Source organism: Rhinichthys klamathensis, unplaced genomic scaffold (genome assembly GCF_029890125.1).
Source record: "Rhinichthys klamathensis goyatoka isolate OS25496 unplaced genomic scaffold, OSU_Roscu_1.1 h1tg000497l_1, whole genome shotgun sequence".
In the NCBI taxonomy this organism is placed as follows: Eukaryota; Metazoa; Chordata; class Actinopteri; order Cypriniformes; family Leuciscidae; genus Rhinichthys; species Rhinichthys klamathensis.
This window is the reverse complement of record NW_026606980.1, coordinates 1,144,231-1,165,461: the sequence shown is the minus strand read 5'-3', so window position 1 is coordinate 1,165,461 and position 21,231 is coordinate 1,144,231. Positions and strand designations below refer to the sequence as shown.

The following is a 21,231-nucleotide window of genomic DNA, read 5'->3' as shown; positions in this document are numbered from 1 at the left end:
AAGTCACATAAATCACAGGGCCTGGGCACTTCTGCAGAGCATTTACGTGTGTGCTTGTGATGGGAGTCACACAAAGAAAGATCAGGCTAAAATGAAAAGTTATTTACTCATTTGTTTTATGAAACAAAATTAATTGTTCCGAAGCATCTGAGTGGGCATGTGCTCCGTCAGTTTGAATGGGCATGAATTGATTAAACAGAAGTGCAGACATTCTGCCTTCTTTTGTGTTTCAGAGAAGAAAGAAAATAATGCTGTGGTTGGAACGACATGAGGGTGTGTAAATGATGACAATTTTCATTTAAACTTGTCATGGCCCAGACATGTCTAATGAAGGATGGAGCAAGACACATCATGTCTTCAACTGTGCTGCGCTGTGCATACGGCAGAGCAGCATAACTTATTAATTCAATACACACTCAATCTGCAGTTAAAAAGCCTTCTGCCTCTCTGAACACAAATTTATTTGCAACATGCCAGGCTGCAAGAAGAGACTGTATGTAACTGGGGTGAGATTACACTGAAAAGAGGAAACCAGGAAAATGCAGAGATATCTCACACACAAAAAGTACTGTGGCAGTACCATAATATTGGATATATATTGCACTCGGATATGTACCATGACACTGGGTTATGACTATGAGTAGGTAAGGATTTTTTGGTTTTTGAAAGAAGTCCCTTATTCTCACAAAGGCTGCATTATTTGATCAAGAAATACAGTAAAACAGTAATGTGAAATATTACTACAATTTAAAAAGACTGTTTTCTATTTTATTATATTTTAAAAATGCAATTTATTCCTTTGATGGTAAAACTGAATTTTCAGCATCATTACTAGTGTCACATGATCCTCAGAAATCATCTAATATGCTGATTTGTTGCTCAAAAAACATTTCTTATTATTATCAATATTGAAAACAGTTGTACTACTTAATATTTTCAAGCTTGGCATTACCATAATGCTATGCCGAAACTGACATTTTTAAGGTAAAAAAAAATGTTTGTTTTTTTTAAAAGCTGTAAGCAATTTCATCCATTTGACTTAAAAAAAAAAAAAAAAAAACGTGATAACTAACTCCACCTATAAAATAATGTTTCTTTTTTTACAGACGGCTTGAATTCCTCTCACTTTTCAACCTCTCAGCTGGACATTATCAGTGTGGTTGTAATACAATGCTACTGTTTAGTAAATGATGTGCTTTTTCAAGTCTGTGAGATTTTTTGGGGGGAGAGGAAAATATCACGTGAGGGTGTTGATGTTTACACTGACAAATCTCTCAAACGAACAACGTAATAGAGCACCATGAAGATAAAGAGCCTGCAGAATGGCAGCAAACCACAGCAGATGGCTCACTCTCAGCCTGCATGTGCCTCGCAGACACTGCAAAAAAAAAAAAAAAAAATGATCGAAGCAAATCTGGCTTAATCATCCTTTACAGTAACTGAAGCTGGGAGGTTATTGTGCTGAGTGCTAAGGAAATGGTGTGGTGATTGTAGATGGTCTTCCTTTACAACAAGCAACCCGGAGTCCACAGTCATCTTGGAGGATGATGATGATCGGGAAGTACCCACAAACAGTGTATTTGACACAGCTGCAGATGGTGGACAAGAAGATTTACTGGCCAAGAAACTGTATGGAATGAAAGATTTCCATACAATGAAATTCAAATGGCGTCCAAAGATTTGATGACGTTTTTGGATGAAGTATCCCTTTAACACTTTTTATAAACATAAGTACATCTTTGTAACAACAAAATATAGTTGTTTTTTCTGCCCCTGACACAAAAATGTTCCAAAACATTGTGATTTTGTTTCTCCAATTTCCGTTTTGGTGATTTAGTACAAGTAATATGCATATATCGCCACATGGGTTCTAGAGGGGAAAAAAACAACTTCCTAGGCATTCTAGATTATAAAATGTCCACTGAAGTGAAAGGTGTTAGAAGACAACTATTGCAACAGATGTTTTCATCAGTACACGATTTGATTTGAATCGCTCATGTCGCGTATCTGCAAGAGACAGATGTTCTTCCAATTTGAGTTAAAACATCAAATGCTGCAGTTCCTAATAAAGTTACCAGCAACCGGCGAATACCTCTGTTCTATTTACTGACCATATCTAATTTTTACTCACATTTGGTGTTTGGCGAGGGTTAATTTTGGACTCTGGACACGAGTACAGACTGATATGTGATATTCATGTACTTGTGCCCTAGGAAAACAGCAAGGCCATCCAAACTAACCAAGAAATCAAAAAGAAATCAACTGTGTGTAAAAAACAACTGCAACTAACCAGACAATACAATTTATACAATATAAAAGTGCAACCAACCATTTAGCTTAATCATGCACAGATAGCAAAATAAAATGAAAAGAGATTAACTTATAAAAAGGAGAAAAAAATCCCCACATATTTTGTTGAATTCAGAGGACACGTGTCTAATCAAACTCTATAGCATTTTGACGGACATGGAAAATCTGTGAGACATGCACTCATTCTCAAAACACCAACTAAATGCTTTGTGCTGATCATACCGTTTTATACAGTAGATTTCCTGCAATTTTTAATACTATAATTATTGATATGATAATTGATAACATTCTAAATTTCAATGTTTAATTTTATGATCTACATTTTTCTTTACTTTTGTACAAAAATGTTCCAGCTTCAGTGTTCTCTTGCATGAATTATATTTCCCACATTTGATGTGAAACGCACTTGTCAAGCAGCCATGATGTGAGACTGACACCTCCAGCTGACGCCCTCGAAAACACTTAGCCTCCATTTTCTGCCTTCCTCTCCTCTCTTCTGTCTGACTCGAAGCCCACTTCACTTGCTCCTTTGCTGCTCATGACTCTTATTTCTCTCTTTTTTTCTGTTTCCTTATCCCCACAAATCCCATCTCTCTTTCTCTGCAGTTACAAAGAGCAGTATATACTAGTGCAAATCCATTATCTAGTTGCTGTGGGTGGAGTTTGCAAGATCAATAAGCAATTCTATCACACTAGCCAACATGTATACTTCAGAAAAAGCATAAATGTTGATGCCGACTGCCTGGCCTGGCCTTCCAACTTCCATTGTAAATGCCTTACTGTAACTTCAAATTTAGCATTTTTTCTATTTTCTAGCCTGTAAGGCTTATCTCTGTGATTATTGAACCTGGAACATTCATTTAAAGCTCCTTTGCAGTAGCTGATCCATCCTGCGCATCGATCATCCAATAAGAGCAGTCCTGATGCTGACGTGAACACATAATGGAAAAGTGCTAATAAAATTTACAGACAAATTTTAGCCTGTGTTTCATCTCTCTGTCTGCCTGAGCACACAGACATTATTCTCCTTCTGTCCATTAAAGGAGACATTTGTTTTGGCTCAAGTCACATTAGCCCTTTACCAGAAACAATCCAGTCTACCTGACCTTGTTGCCACTTATTGATATAGGATACAGTAGAAAAAGAACAGAGTATGATGATGGAAACAGAATCAGGAAATGATGCAAGCCAGAGTCTGGTAGGCCACAGCAATATACTGTATATATATTATACATATGCATACACACACACACATATATATATACATATACATATATGCGTAAATACTGTATAAGATCTTAAAGGAAAATCAGTTCAGAAAATCAGCTGCTGAAATTTGAAGTGTAACACTGCTAATCTTGTTGTTTGTATTTTTTTTTCCTCATTTGAAATTCGCTTAGGACCTAAGCTTTTTCTAAATGATTAAATGTAAATTGAGATCAATCCTCAAAGACTATTGAATATTATATGTAAAGTTGGTTAACTGCTTATATTTTCATCACAACAGCAAACTAGCTGGCTGACTGACATACCATTCTCAGATCCAATCAGCATTAAGAAGAACGAGCTAAAAAAATCATACCAACTAAATCACCTGTCTAACACTTGAGGGACAGTTGCCAAAACTGGAAAGTGTATTTTTATGCATTACATCTGCTGTTCAATTCAAATGACGTGGAATGATGGGGTTTTGTTGTACTACAAGCCGAGAAACACAATGTTCCTTTTTCCCCAAAATTCCTAAGTCCAAGGTTTGTAACATTTTCTATTCAGAGTAAAGCTTTTAGCAATGCTAGCCGATTTGGAATGAGGTAGGCCTAAATACAAAACACCCTACAGAATATATGACACACTAAGCCAGCAACAAAAAGCCATTGAGCAACAATGCAGTCAACACTGCAGATGCACTCAATACACTGAGCTCAGATTCAGGCACTTAAGAGCATTATAGGAAGTGTCTGTGGCTGCTGATAATGGCCTTTTGCTCTCTTAGGAGTCCTTTTAGCTTTACAGAGTGCTTTAACAAACAGAAAAGGAGAATAGCAATTCTCAACGGTGTTTATCAGGTGACAAATGCTATAAAATCGCATCAGAAACACAGAGATCCCTGGTCGGATGTCACCAAGCAACCAACAGATATTGTAGGTTCATAAAGACTATGAAAACTATGGTAAAATATCATGTAAGAGGCAATTGTAACATGGAAATTTTCTTTAATCACAAAAAAGCTGTAATGATGATGACACCGATTAAGCATATGCTTATAAGAAGTTCGCTCTTTGTCTGTTTGTATCATTTTGTAAAAAAGAAAAAAATTATTTGGGATTTTTTGGAGGTGATGAATAAAATAAGTATAAAATAAAAATAGGTAAAAAGTTTAACCCTGAAGCAACAAATTACTTTATAAGCACACATTTTTTTTTCAGAGATTATATTTCATGACCTAAGTGTTTTCTTCTTGCCCCAATGGCAGATTTTAAGCATAAACCTCAATAAATAGAATTGTGCTTAAACAAGGAAATGCAACTTGTCAGTGGGGTAAGAAAAATTGATTTAGCATATATTATGAAAACAAGACAATAGCTTCAAGTGAATACACAGTATCTTGCTTTAAGTATGTGAGGAACCAAAGGTTAAAGTGCACTTGTAAACACTAGCTATAAAATGAAAACTGTATTTAAAGACTAAATCATGTTGAAAATGTAATTAACATTATTCATGAGACTACTCTTCTCTGCTTTGACAATACATATTGTGAAAAGCACTCCAACTTATTTTAATTAAAATTAAAGTGTTCTTGAGTCATCAGCTGATCAATATTGCTTTAGCTAAATGGATTTACCACATTAAAAACAATTGTAATAACCACTCAGTCTTGTGCTTTAACATGACAGTTAAACGAATTACCAAATAAAATCGAAATGTTCTGTATTAAGCACAATCAAGTAATAAAGCAACAGTTTTCTGTTGTTATTTAAGAAACAGTTAATAAAAATTTTATTTGTCATGTATTAAAATTAATATTTTGATAGCCTTCCTCAATGTAAATATTTTACCTGTACTTTTACTCCTGGCACATATGACAGTAAGCCTCACAGTCTGTCTTTAGTCTGAGTTATGAAGGAAAATATAAAATAAATAAATATAAATGAAAGAAAATATTAAAGAATCATCCCCTGTCTCCCCTGCCAAGAACAAAAGTGTGTGCTTCCTAAGGTATTGAGTCACCTCTGGAGCAGAGCATATTGTGGGATCTGTCTCAGACTGGCAGGGTTATTATGACTAGCGGTTGGGTGGGTGTTTGCAGGCTTTAATCTCTACTGATTTAAATTAGGAATTACCTCAAGCACATGACTTCACTGGAAGTCTGCACGTGTGACTCGCTCCGTGTCAGTCTCACTCATATGTGCACACATCTACACAGTACACACACACACACAGCATGGGTGTTTATCCACACTCTGAAGGACAGCAACAACTGCAGCTCACTTAGGGGAAGTCCCTGTCTTTCTGTGGCCATCAGACCACAGGCACACTCAAACTGAGAGAATGACAGCCAGTCTGTAGGATTGACGTTACCGCAGTGATGATAAATCAAACCATCATACCAGATATCTGAAATGGACTGATACCTGCCCGATATGTTCATATCACGGCACTTCTCCAGCATTCGTACACAGTGGCGGTCTTAACATAGAGGCATAGGTAGGCGGCTGCCTGGGGGCCCCTACCAGCGGTCGTAGTAGGGGGGCCCCCAACCAACCTCAAAAGAATATATATATAAAAGAAAAGAAAAAGCCCCTTATCATAATGAACGCTTCAAACGCATAGTAAATGTTATTAATATTCTTAAGAAATACGTTGAAATGTTGAAGTAGTAGTTAAAATGTCCAGTTCATGGTTATCTGTCCCTACACATAACACCCCCTACTTTCACAATAAAATGAACTAGTCCGAACGGCGCGCGGCGCGAAACCGCGAAAGATAAACATGACAGGAGGACTGGGAAGTACACAACGAAGCAAGACGAGTCTTAACGCGAAAATGAAACGAAGTTACCCAAGCGGCTCAAATAAAATAAAAAAAAGACAAAAGACGCCGATATGTATTTGGCAACACTGCCAAAAATGACTAACTTTTTTACGCCTACTGTTGGGGACACATGCCGCTACAGCAGCAGCTGTGAAGTGACGCTAGTTGAGGATAACGTGTAACGTATACTGTTATACTGAAAGGGCAAAAGTAAATATGACATTTATTATGGGTTTATCTGATGATTGTTTTAAGTTCACGTAAATTAAAAGTTGTTAAATATTTTTTGAAGCCTAATAAATGTAAATTTTTTGGCTTTCAATTACACTGTAATGTTGGATGGCTGGCTATAATTAATGTTTAAAATTAGGGGATAAAATCAGTTTTATCCAGACATCATTAGTTGTATTAGTATCAGTGATACTGACCTTCATTCATAAAAAGATGCCATTAAACAAGTATTTAAAATATACTGTCTTTATGTTGTCTCTACATTCATTTGTAGATTAACTGTGAAATTATTACATTATAAAATATATAAACTAATACAAACCTATAAAAACGTTTATTTGTAGAATGTTTGAAATGTTAATCTCATGTGCAATGCCTATTGCAACCTCACTCACTCATACAAAGTCAATTATTCATCTTGGCAATATTTGCTAAGTATATGGCTGTTTGTGGGGGTTTACCCTAACTACTTGTCTTGGTTATATTGATATTGATATTGATTTGATCTTAAAAAAAGAATAAACAGTGCTGGGTTTCCTGGCATTTTGGCAAAGACAGGTGTTATCTGAAACCTTATTCTCTGTTGGGAAGGGTTTTTTTTCTCCTCTCCAACCTTTACTTCCCCGTAGATTAGCTTTTCCTACCATTCAGTCAGTAATTTTTTTTTCCGTTCTCATAAAGATGGGATGCGGGGGCCCCCATATGCACCTTCGCTTTGGGCCCCCAATTTGCTAAATCCGCCACTGTTCGTACATGCCTTAAACAGTGCACATCCTCAAGCTTCATCAATCTGTGCTGCAGGCTAAAGTTGTCATGAATAAAAGACGAAGTGGATGGACCCTGTGTCTCACTATCCACTAAATCAACATGTAGTTCACAGTCACAGCAGAGGAAGATACAGTAAATAAGACTGTAGCGTTTCAGATGAGACTCCCCAGATCTGCCATTAAAAGGCTCATAAATGCATACTTTAGTTATAAGATACTTGACTTAAATTAATTTGCAAAGTGGAATAAAAATCACAATCGACTATTTTAATAAAACCGTAACAGCATAGTAAAATTATTAAAAGACATTCAATAAATAACTACATTATTAATAATCAACTTTTGCATTATGCTGCAATCACATCACGTTGGTGATTGTACATCATGTCATGTCATCATTGCATGTTTCCATTACAATCACTGATCTATATAATGACAGTGGTTACAATACTACTAAAACTAAATAACTGTTTTCATATACACGCGTGTGTGTGTGTGTGTGTGTGTTTCCTGTGATGGCAAAGCTGAATTTTATCTAATTATCTTCAGTGTCACATGATCCTTCAGAAAAGTAATTAAAAAATAACCAGCATTTATTTGAAATAGAAACCTTTTGTAACATTATAAGTGTCTCTACTGTCACTTTTGTTCAATAGAAAACATCCTTGCTGAATAATATTCATTTCTTTAAAGGACCACTGAAGTGCCTTGGAACGCGCCGCTTTGTATGATGCGTTGACGTAATTTCCACTGAAACAGGAAGCTAAGGCGGTGAGGTAAACTAAATAAGCCAATAGCGTTTAGTTTACCTCACAGACTGCAAGTCGCACTTGACAGCACAATGGAAGCGAATCCGAGCACTGATGAAACGTTGGATTCAACAGTAGAGGTGTGAATAAATTCAAGCCATTTCAATTTTAACCAATGTACAGTTGGAAAACGGAATAAAACTCGAGCGTTTGAGCAACCGAACACACATCTCCAACCCATATTCCGTGTCAACCACGGTCTCTTTGGCCAGGTGGTATTTATAGCATAGGATGCGGGACGCTTAAGATTCTAGAGAGCATTTGATTGGGCAGAAGATGTGAAAAGAAGCTGAAGTCCGCGGTGATGTCATAAAAATCTGTGATCCATTTTAGCGGAAGTGAGAGACTGTATGTTCTGAATGTTTATATCTCCTAAATGTGAATTTTATCATTGTTTTGGAACACACCAGCTTATAAGTATCTTTCTGACCCCAAACTTTTGAACATCATTTAATTACAGCCAGCATTAACTGACGATCTTACTTTTTCTATACATTCTGCAAGAGTAAAGATTGTTTGGAGGTGTTCTGTCAAAAACAATAAAACCACACATACTGTATATCCTCATTACACATTAAAACACCACACACACTTTGCTTTGAATTCAGGTCATCCAACCAGAATTTAAAGTTGATACAATTTGTTTTATAATATTACAAATTCACCAATCACCACTATCTGTGGACTTTTTAGAGGACCTGAATTTATGCAGCTAAGAAACTGTTTATTCAATTAGCACAAGCTTCATGGATCCTCAGTTAATCAAGGGGTCTCACATCATGGGGAAGCACTCTGTTTGAAACCATTAATTAGCAGTGTTTAATTGGAAAAAGAGGAAGTCCCATTAGTGGAATATGACTGGTGGGAATACAAATGGAATGGAAAACCAACAATCTTTAGTCTAAAATGTTCTTCAGAAAACGGAAAGTTCCGACTCTGAATTCTAACAGGATAACATTTCAAGTTAAGGCAGAAAAGTGCACTCCTGTGACGGCACATTGCTGCGTTGTTTGGGAATCGTAAGCAGCCAACAGCTGGGTTAATGAACTTTATTTCTTGATGTCTTATACAATTGTGCTGTTGTTGCCACTTTAAATAAAAGCATTTGATGCAATGCATGTTTAAGCAATGCATGCTTCAGTTGGTATAGCTATAGAAGTGGCAAACTAAGGAAAAATGCAAACCTTTGGTAAAAGCAAGTAATTGCAAGTCTCCATCATTAAACATTAATATTCCTGCACTATTATTCAATTCAACACATACAGCTTCAGACCTTTGTGAATTTTTGAATAGCAGCAGCATTGGACTACAGGCAACCACAGGGGGGGGAAAAATGGGTGTGTTTGTCAGGCACTCAGACAACCTCTCCTATTACCTCCTATTACCTCGACGGTCCCATTGCAATAAGTGGCTTGATGGCAGAAGTTTGATCTGAACTGAAGAAACAGCCTGGGCTTACTCAGGAATTCCATGCTCCATATAGAGATTTCTGAGCAACAGGTGAAGCCTCATATAGCATTGACATATGCTTTAAATGATGCATGTTGGATGCATGCTGCAGTCTCTTTTAGGGCTGACAACATGGCTGAAAAACTAAAATCGATTTTTTTACTTAAATATTCTAATTATATTCTAATTAAAAAGGCATAATTTCAGTTAGGGGGAAAAAAGCTTTTGTCTCCTCAGACCACAAGACTCAAGATTTGTTTTTTTAAAGTTGAACTACTTTTAACTTTACATGGCTTTCTAAACATGTGCGGCTCTCTGTTGCGAGACTAGAGTGCAACGTTCAAATATGTCCATGTAGTGCATGTGAATAGTACATAGAAGTACATAGAAAACAATGGAAAAGCAGTGCAGAAAATGCGTCCTGTGTGATCTTGATCTTGTGACCACAACCAAGATCTTCTCTACATTGAGCTTCTCTATTTCTGTAACGTTTTGAATGAACAACGCATTAGCGCCGCATCTAGTGGGTTCAAATGTATAGGCTAAGAAAAACATTCAAATGCAATGACTTACATTATTGCATCTCATGCCTGACGCACACCTAACAATTATTATTTAATTTTTTTAAATTCGACAAATATTCTAAATTTTTATTTTAATTTGACAGCCCTAGTCTCCTTACTTCGTCTGGCGTATCATTTCATCTCAAAGACTTGGTAGTGTACGCATTTGTGATGTTTGAGATAGTCGTGATGCTGAGTAAAATGTAAAGATGCTGAGAATGCCTCAAAGCTTCTCACTGGCTTAACAATATCCCATGATATTTTTCCTTTTTGCCATTTACAGAGACAGGTGTGATATCTCTATCCTGCATACTATTTTAAAATATATATATATTTTACAGCATCAATAAGAACATTTCCAGACTCTTTGAATCCTCTAGTCATGTTCAGCACATTGCATCAACATCCATCACTTTTGATTTAAAAGATTCTCAACCCAGAGAACAATAGCACAGTATGAAACTGTATTATTAATTTTGAATTGTTCCAGAAAGGGACAGAGAGAGAGAGAAAAAAGATGACTCAATCCAATCCAAACCAAACGTGTGGTCACCATTACAAATCCTCAATCTTTCTTGCATCATAAAAAACCTTAGATAACATGCCAGTGTGAAAAGGTCTAGACTGAAATACCACAGGTCTTAAAAATAAAGAGATGAAGATGAAGAGGTCTCAAGCAAATGTGGGGTGTTTATTTCTCTGCTGGCACCCAAAGCCCTTGCTTGCTCTTTAAAACACTGGTTGGTGAGTCAGATGCTTTCATTCTGGAGCCATCTTATACGCCCTAACACCCTAGAAGGACTACTCCCTCAAAGCAGTACCAAAAGGTTAGGTAAGGCATTTGTGTCATGCTGAAAGTTTTCAAATTTAGTTACAAATCAATATACATAACAGCATGAGCATGTTGTGTTTTATCACATCATTAACAAAGCCCTGAGGTCATACCATCAACTCTCTGCTACAAGCCAGGATGGAATGAGATTACACAGACCATCATTATGGCTTTAATTAGATCAAGGACAAAAGCTCAGAGTTACAGTGGCATTATTTTGATGTTTCAGTGCAAGAGGTCAATGAAACTCTGCCTACTTACATAAATGCCACAACAAAGCAATTGTATGCACACTTCACTACTGTAGATTGTGGCTTATTTCATAAAGCTTGTTGGAACAAGTATACACCAATGACAAAATTGGATTTAGCAAACACAGTAATATAATATAACAATATATAAGAATGTAATAGTATTAAAGTGATAGTTCAACCAAAAGTGATATTTTATAAATTAATTTATATGTTATAAAACTATTGATTAAACAAGTAGGGCCTGCACAAAATTGACAGCACTGAACTTAATTAAAATATATTATAATACAGATAGCTCACCCAAAAGCAAACATCTGTAAATATTTAATCATCTTTATGTTGTTCCACCTCTGTATGCTGATAAAAATGATTAAAAAAAAGTAAATAATGCCAGATTTAAATTTTTGGATGAACTATTCCTTTAAGAGTCTGTATACAACTTTAATTGGAGTTTACGGCAACAAAAAGCTTCAGCGGTGGCACATAAAAGTGCAACACCAGTGGTTTGTTAAAACCACCCACTTGCTAAAGGCCAGTGAGAAGCTAAGCACAAAGTAAACAAGATGCTTTTAAGAAAATTAAAATCAGTGGATCATCGTTAAGTGTTGTGTAAAAGCCATTTAAAAGAAAGGAAAACTGTCACAAAGAGCAGAGGAAATGGGCTTTCTAGCAATGCAGAATGTCGCCAATAGCAGATTGGAAAAGTAATAACGTTTCAGTGCAGCCTGAAGGATGTTTCATCTCATCAGAATCACTACACATAAAAACAGAATAAATGCATATTAACTCAGTTTATTCTAATGCACTGATTTAGTCTTTTGCATTCGGTATTGATTCATTTCCACCTACGAGTAATGGAACAACACAACCTCTCAGCTGGACAAAGAAAAGCTGGTGATAGGCAGAAAATTAATGACTGAAGGAGGCACAGCTGTGTGCTTTGTTAGAGAATGTGACAAAATGTACCTCAGTGTTTGTGAGGACGTATGTTTTTGAGTGTGCATAATGCCTTTTTAGATAAAATCAACTAGCGGGGTCTATTATTACTCCCCCCGCATCATTCTCATTGCAAATGGTTAAACTGCATTTCACCTACCACAAAAGAACAAAACAAAATTCAAACGCTCTAGACATTTTCCATGAGTCATATGGTCATGACAGACTGATTAATAACTATTTCACTCTGCAAGGGTCTATTAGCAAAACAAAAATACAAGAAATCCTCTCAAATCCGAGCAATTGATCATGTATTATAATTAATTTCCATTTGGTCACAAGTAAATTAAGTTTGAAACCTTTAGTTACACACTCCACAGATTGTTTGTGAGGACAGTCTGACCTCTGAGGCCAATGGAAAGTTGTGCATTAAGCCAAGCCAACAGAGTGCTATCCCCTTTCAGAACAATTATTGCTAAGTGTGTGGGTTGAAGCCAAAGCCCACATCTTACTGCTCAACTGTTCCCCCTAAATACAAACCCAAACGCTGAGATTTTTCTTTCGTTTGCATTGAGAAATCCACTATTTTAACAACAATCCATGTCATATACTAACATTTATTACCATAAAAGAATTTCTACTGTAATTTTTAAGCTAATGACCATGAAAGAAAGGTATTTTTCAAATAAAAACTAACAGTAAAGACTTGCTAAAATGATAAAGCAGCAGATTTTGATGTTTCGTCCTATATTCAGATGTAGCTACTTTACTCGCTGTACTTCATTTCTCATCATTACTAGTTCTTCCACCCAGCAGTTTAAAACACACATATTAGAAACATCGCTGTGTAATGCACAGAGCAATTACAGGTGAAATGTTCCCTGAAGAGACAGCAGGCACTTTACGAAAGAACTATTCGCTGAGAATGAATATAAGCACTCTTGGTTTGAGTGTCGGCTGAAGCAGACCAGAAATATACATTGCAGTTGCATGTTTACAGATTTAAAGTCTAAGGGTGGGCTGCACAAATAAGGATTAAATCCTTAAAAAGGTTTGTTTATCGATGATTTATTTGAATTAAATCAATGTTGTGCCACTTAATTGAACATGGCTAAACAAATCAGTGATTAAAACTTGTCATTAAACCTTCACCTGCAATTAAATTTGATTGTCTGCCATGATAGATTTGCCAAAAATGGCAGTAATGTTACACGTTCACTTCCTTTTTCAATGACTTTAAAAACAGCCTCTGCAATAAGGGATTGTCCATTCCACAAACGGTTCTTTATAATGGAAAAAAAGGTTCTTTACATTTTAAGAATTGTTCACAAAAAGGATCTTTGAGGAACTGGCGAATTAAATTAAAACCACAATCAAAATGGTTTTAATGCAAACCAGCAACATAAATCTTAGTCCTATTAGTGCAGCCCACCTAAAACACTCGTTTGCTATATAGCTACTGTAAACATGATGGTGTCCAGCCAATGTCAAGCTGGTCTCTTGTCTCAAAATCTGAATCAGTAATGATTCTCAAACAACAGACTATTTCAAAGCCGCAGCTATATTTACCATTCTTGTAATGACCGGGCAAAAATCATTTTTTTTCCCGTTTATTCAGACTGACTCTAATTGAATAAGGTCTAGGCAAAACTCTGAAGGCCTATATATAGCTGTGATGTCTTCCTGTGTAACCGGAGAATGGGTGGCCTATTAACATCACAAAAATCTGAAGCCTGGCACATTCCACTGTCAGAAATAGCCAGAGGGGTAGAGATGGTCCTTCTGGCCAAGACGACAGACATTGAAAGACAGGAAAGTGGAATAGGGTGTAAGAAAGGCAGAAATAAAAACGAGAGAGAAAAAGGAGAGATACATAGAATGGGAATGGTCAAAAATCACAAAGAATTAAAGTAAAACAATACAGACTTCAGAAAAATCTAAAAGAAATTAAATGGGAGGATAACAGTGAGTAGTTGGTGGCGAAAAAATACATTGTAAAGGAAAAGCAAAAGAGAAAGACATATGGCATTTAGCTGAGTGACAAGACAGGTGTAAACTCCACAAATTGTCTAGAGGATTGACACATGTATCATGACTACAGACGTCACAGACACATACTCAATATCAGTGGTTCTCAACAAGTTTTGCTTCAGGACCCAGATTTGACATCATGTTTATTCGACATAACATTTTGTATGCTACAAATGTGTAAACAAAAATGCACTAAAAATAAAAATGAAATACACTGTCCGGGCCAAAAACCCAAATCGCTGTTTGGATTTAAATAGGAAAATGACTGTCTAGATCATTATTGCAGGGATTAATATGTTTCTATATGTTTGGCAACAGTTTTTCTAACCCTAATTAATAGAGTGTGGCACATCATGCCCATATTCCAGAACGGCAATGTCAAGATTGATCAGGCTCAAATTGTGAAAGAATGGTTGGGAAGCAGCATGAAGAATCATTTTCACACATGAATTGGCACCTCTGAGTCCAGACCTTAAATTGAAAGTCTTTGGGATGTGCTGGAGGAGACTTTACAGAGTGCTGGACTCTAGCATTGTCAATACAAGATCTTGACAAAAATGTATGTACCTGTTGATGGAAAAACATCACAATATTTATTTCCATTAGGAGGTGCATACATTTTTGGTCATGATCTTGTATTGACAATCCAAGAGTCAAGCACTCTGTAAAGTCTTCTACTCCAGCACATCCCAAAGACTTTCAATAAATGTAAGGTCTGGACTCAGAGGTGCCATTGTCACCCTGGAATATGATGCGTCTTCCTACATGGTTGTTTAATGAAATGAAAAGCTACACACTCCATCATTAATGATACATTAATGATCTAATCTCTTAAGAATTTGCCCATTTAAATCCAAACAGCGACCTTTTTTGGCCGGGCAGTGTACTGTATTACTAAGAACTGCTTTGTCAATCATACAAATTAGCATGACATAGCCATATTAGGAAACAATTGAGATTTTATTATAAATGCATAAATGAAAATTATTAAAAGAAATGTATTTTGCTATGCACGATTGTATGATTATCTTTTTGCGACTATTAGAACGGACCTATTAAGAACAACCACTGCCTTAAGTTATATTTCAAAATGTACACACCCAGATTCTTAGCCATGCCAGGAAAAACCTAGATTTTATGGTAACACCATATTCTGAACATTATCTAACACGCATAGCAAACAGATTATTTGTTACTTTGAACATTGCAAAAATTCAAAGTTCTATTTGCCTTAGACCCCTTGGAGTACCTTCAGGGACCTCCAGGGGTCCAGAGATCCTTGGCTGAAAAGCCTGGCACTACACAAACCAAACTGGGTCCATGCAGTTAGACATAACACACCCTTGAAAAAATCTCCGATGCCCAAAAGAAGATCATATAATGCTCAAGGTGCCAATCATTAACATGGAATGAAATAAATTTACATCAATTTTGCATTTTAAGAGCATATTGCAAATACAGTAAGGGTAAAAGTTTGACCTGGCTAAATAAAACACCTAAACTCTATTTCTGTTGATGGAGTGCAAATGAGAAACCCAAATCAAATGAGTCACCTGTGCTGACAGTTTGGTGATCAATGTTAGTGGCATCGGTGAAACCATAACACTGTCAGAATTATGTGCTGTGACGTGGCCAGTTCTGCACTGCGAAGGATAACAAAGAGACAAAGCCAAATATAAACACCTAAAGGCCAATCACCTCTCATCGCCTCACTGATCAAAAACCAACAAATGACTTCTGAACAGCTAAAATATACTACATTTTCCTTTATGAGGACAAAATAAAATTAACAGATTATTTTAGAGTATGTATTATTTGTATATATATATATACATAGTATTTATTTGTGTGGGGGGGCAAAAAAGACAAAAACAGTCTTTTTTTGAGAAAACTGTCAATAAATTTCACAATCCCTCCTTGAGATGAGGGTGTTAAGGTCAATGTTTTAATTTTGTCTGTGTATATTCATCGAAAAGCATAGAGCTAACTTTTTAGCTATATCGCCCAGCCCTATATGTTTTAAATGTTCCCACACATTCCTTGTAAAGTAAGGTGACCGGGAGGGGACATGTTCGGTTCACTTATTTTTGTCGTGGCCACAACATATAAACTCGTGGGAACGTGATATTAAGTCGTGGGAACGTCATAATATCTCGTGGGAACGTCATATTAAGTCGTGGGAACGTGATTATGAGTCGTGGCCACGAGATCATTTTGTTGAGGTAACGACATACAGTAATTATGTCATGGCCACGCGATGCAAAGTCGTAGCATCGAGATCATATGTTGAGGGAACGCATTTGCTGGGAACGCAGCAAAACTGCGACAAAAAAGCCCATTCAATTTAAGAATGCGCTTCAGGTGTCTTTCACTTATAACGTACCAACGCATTCTCATCCTTTGGCGTCATATAGGTGACGCCATATGACATTTCGTCGAAATCTTACGCACATGGCATCCTTTAGCGTCAATATAACACGCACTGTTATGGGTAGGTTTAGGTCTGGGGTAGGGTACGGTTATGACGCCTTGGGATCTGCGTCTCATATTCACGCTAAACGATGCCATGTGCGTAAGATTTCGATGAAATGTCATATGGCGTCACCTATATGACGCCAAAGGATGAGAATGCGTTGGTACGTTATAAGTGAAAGACACCTGAAGGATTTAGACATATTGATGCTAAAAGGACGCCATGTGCGTAAGATTTCGACGAAATGTCACAAGCGTCACATGTATGACGCCAAAGGATGAGAACGGGCTGAACGTACCCATGTATTAATGCCAAAGACCGCACTATATATTTATATGACATTCCTAATTTAAAGTAAAATGTTATTTCTTCTGTCATCTCCATCTCTGCTGTAGCCCAGTCTATATGCTATGGTACGGTTACAGTATTGGCCGCTGTGGCTTCCTCAACATAACTCGTGGCCACGACAAATATTTGTCGTTCTCTCAAAATATGAAGTCGTGGCCACGAGAAAAATATATCGTTCCCTCAACATATGATCTCGAGGCTACGACTTTGCATCGCGTGGCCTCAACAAAATTATCTCGTGGCCACGACTTATCACGTTCTCACGACTTAATATGACGTTCCCACGAGATATTATCACGTTCCCACAACTTAATATCACGTTCCCACGAGTTTATATGTTGTGGCCACGACAAAAATAAGTGAACCGAACATGTCCCCTCCCGGTCACCGTAGTAAAGACATGGACTATTAGACCCATTTTAGACTGTGAAAGCAAACAACCTCTGCTACATTTCGGCCCCAAAGGTAACTGCAAAAGAACACATGAAACCTCATCTTTCCCATTTAAGTAAGAAGGCGAAGTGCTTACTTCAAAGCTTCAGAGGAGAAGACAGAACACCCTAACATTGGGGGTGGAAATTTCGCAGCTCTACATTAAGACGGGTGAGCAGTTCGTCTCAGGCCATCAGCTGCCCCCATCATTCCACTCTCGGCCACCAAACAGATCCTTGAGGTTACTGCCACCATTGAACCCCAACCACACAAAGTGACTGAAGAAGGAGGGGTGAATACTTCACTGTATTTTTCATAATTGGATTATCCACCATTTTGTGAGACACATCTGAGGGGTGTTACTCATTTAGCAAATTATCACGCAACACATTTTGGTGAGTGAGAACGTTTGCCTTCCACCTTTTTTCTCTGAAGCCTAAACTTGATAATGAGCTACACAAGCTTGATAATAGGGCACAAAGTCCTTATGTTGGGGTTCTTATGTTCCATTCAATTCTACAAGGCTGTAGGTAGACTAAATAAGCCACTGACCTTTCAAAATGAAACATTAAATGTTAATATACTTAGCAACATTCGTAGTTACCTTCGCCCAAATCCAAAACGGCTAGGACAGCACTGCTTCTGGCTTCTCCAAGATGGTTGGTGGCGATGCAGGTATAGAGGCCGGCATCACTGGGTTTGCAGTCTCTGATCCACAGGCCTCCATATTCCTGGTTGTCCATGTTGAGCAGGTCATCATTGTGGTACCAGTAGAGGGTAGGCTGTGGGTCTCCAGCCACTGCCACTTTCAGACGGATATCACAGCCGGTACCTACCGCAGCATTCCTCATCTTCCGGATGAACACTGGAGGAGTTGGGGTTGGGTAGACGGAAGCAGCGGTATCTGGTACGACCTGATCAGAACTAACTTTTGCCCGTTTCGATGGTATCCTGGGGCTGGGAGGCGCCATTCCTCTTGCTTCTTCATCAGCACCCTTCTTCAGGGTCATCTGGACCTCAGCCTTCCTCATGATGCAGTTGAGAGCTTCTTTACAGACTGCTGCACGTTATTGGACTGATTAAAGCTTCAAATTACATTAAAACGTATCTCTAATGCACAATAAATTGTCCATAAATAAAATAGCTTTTCATAATTTGGTGTTTTGATATGGTAAACATATTCCAAACATTCAAGCAGACATCATCAAATGCAAGACTCCACTCCAGGTCTAAGTTATCGACGCCAGATAATGCAATACTTACATATCCAATGACTTCATAAAAAGGTGGAAATCTCTACCTGCATTAACAGAAGACCTTCTGAAAGGCCTTCAGGAACGTGGAAATTTCCCACAGGTTTTCTGCATTATAAATGTTTTGGAATATGTTTCTCACATCCTTGAGACATCCAATTAGAGAAACAGAAAACAAAAAGCTTAATCTTTGTCCAATTAGGCGAATGGAGTTTGTGCATGTACTCCTGGCTGGTTGGTATTTTTAGAGCGAGTCCCAGAGGATCATATTGCATTAGCAGCTACCCCTGTTGCCTTTTGAAAGATTTGGCCTCAGCTTTTCACCCTCAGACTCAGGTCCCACAGTTCCTCGGCATCTAAGGAAAAAAATCACCACTGGATCCTTTAGGCGATTACTCAATTGCAGGATTTCCAACTCTGTAGTGGTTTCCAACTCAGTGCCTGCAGTGCCCAGACTTTCGTCCCCTTGCCCTCCAAGTTAAGCTGTCTCACTCATGATAGCCCCCTCCCTCCACTCGAATATCCCCCCGGGGAGGTGACAGACAAGTCCCACTAAGTCATCAAGGAACAGCTGTACCCTGATAGGTCAAGTTTTTTGGACAGCCCGGATGCTTTGGCCCAGCCCCTCATCTTCTTCTTTGGCACTAACAGCCAATCACAAGCTCCAGAAGTTGTGACATAGGAGCCTGATGAGGGAGGGGTTCAGAAAAAATCTCTGATTCATGTGTCAAAGATAGCTGCTGAGTAAGAATCAACACCGTCACCAGCACCAGACTTGGCAGTGGGATTTTTTTTATTATTCCCTCAGAAAATGACATGATTCAACACTCAAGCCTTGTAAGAATTCACATTATTTATCAAACAACCATTAGAACAAAACCTATTGATATTTGATTATCTCATCAGCGATGGTAATAGTTGGCTAAATTAATGAATTCCCACATGAGTGTAATGAACGTAGTGATACTTTGCACAGTCCAAAGAACTTGAGAACCAAACAAAAGCCCCTAGAAACAACAGCTGCAATACAACATAGACTGCCATCTGCTGGACATGTTGTATACAAGGAATAATAACGCTATTTCATGGTTCGAAACTACACTGTGAAGACAACAACATACAATATTCATTAACTGTAGTAGTCGACTATGTCGAAGTCCAAAGCTGGTAACAACATCTAGAGAGCTAGATAGCATAATGCTGATATTTTAACACCAGTTAAAGCAGTTCACACCAGTTGTGTGGACATCTCATTTGCTATTATAAAATAGATAGAATAATCTATATGTATCTTATTTGTATATATATATATATATATATATATATATATATATATATATATAATATATATAATATATATATATATATACAAATAAGATACATATAGATTATTCTATCTATTTTATATATATATATATATATATATATATATATATATATATAAAGTGAATTTTGGTTAAATGTTTGAAAATATTGTGTTCAATAATTAAAAAACATTCTGTTAATTAATTAATTGGCTGATATGTCAGTCTATCACTAATTATTTAAGTGTGAACAGTCAACAAAAAGTTCCTAATTCAACAAAATGAAATTGTGTCCAATTTTACAATATGATAAATAATTAGGGACATTTATACAGACTATTGTATAAATAGTGACTATACAGATTTTTGTTTAAAAAAAGTAAATTACTTCCCTAGCTTCATGAATGTTTGAGTGTTCACAATCCGCCAACCCTCTTCTTGTACATTTAACAGATGACGAATGTAAATTGTCCCTACTTTATAATGAGATCATAAACAAGTAAAGGGATTTCAGAGGGCTGAATTTCATGCTAAACATGTGCTCCCCCTTCTCCTTGGAACCCCCTTTGAAAGGAAAATCCTTTCTGCAGTTTGTCCTGCAGGACCCAGTTGTCATAGAAACAGCATCGCTCTCTAGACTGTTGAATTGAGAGCAAATGTGTGGATGGTGCACAGGTCTCTGAGTGAGTGAGTGGGAGGGAACAGGGGAGGCAGATACAACACTTTACTATTCTAACACAATAGGGGAGATAGCAGATGTTCCACTATGACACTGTTTTAGGGGCTAGGATGATTGGAAAAGGCATGGATGATTGGCAGGCATGGAGACACTGGCTACGAGAATGATTGAGGTTAACGGAAAACAATGAATATAAGAGTTCCACTTACGTGCGGTCGAGTCTCACTTAAAGCTGGAAGCAGAGCGCGGTGATGCTGTGATGAGTGGAGAGCCTGGTGTGTGTGTAAAACATCGACCCCTGCTGGTTGAAACGGTACCCTGATCATTTGGGTGTTTCCTCGGTGATGTCACTAAGGATAGAAGCTGCCCACTTGTGATGACATTTCAAATTTGATACCGTCACATGCCTACACACACACACACATATATTATTTATTTATTTATTTTTAACTCAAATGTTCCCTAAATTGTTTAATGTAATGATACTGATAGCAGCAATAGGGACAGTGATTCTTTCAAATATAAATA

The 21,231-nt window shown here is 37.4% G+C and overlaps 1 protein-coding gene across 2 annotated transcripts in view; it reads right to left on the bottom strand.

The window, feature by feature from the left end:
- The window catches only part of spegb (striated muscle enriched protein kinase b), an 83,770-nt gene extending 62,842 nt beyond the window's left edge, over window positions 1-20,928 (bottom strand). The window contains exon 1 of one of the 2 annotated variants that reach the window (XM_056237780.1): window positions 20,913-20,928. Coding sequence is in view for 1 of the 2 variants with exons in the window: in XM_056237775.1 (XP_056093750.1) it covers window positions 18,072-18,498 (427 nt within the window). In the remaining variant the exon portion in view is untranslated. Of the gene's footprint in view, window positions 1-18,071; window positions 19,245-20,912 lie in introns of those variants that run through there. The other variant, XM_056237775.1, reaches the window with a different exon arrangement.
- Window positions 20,929-21,231: the final 303 nt, after the last annotated feature.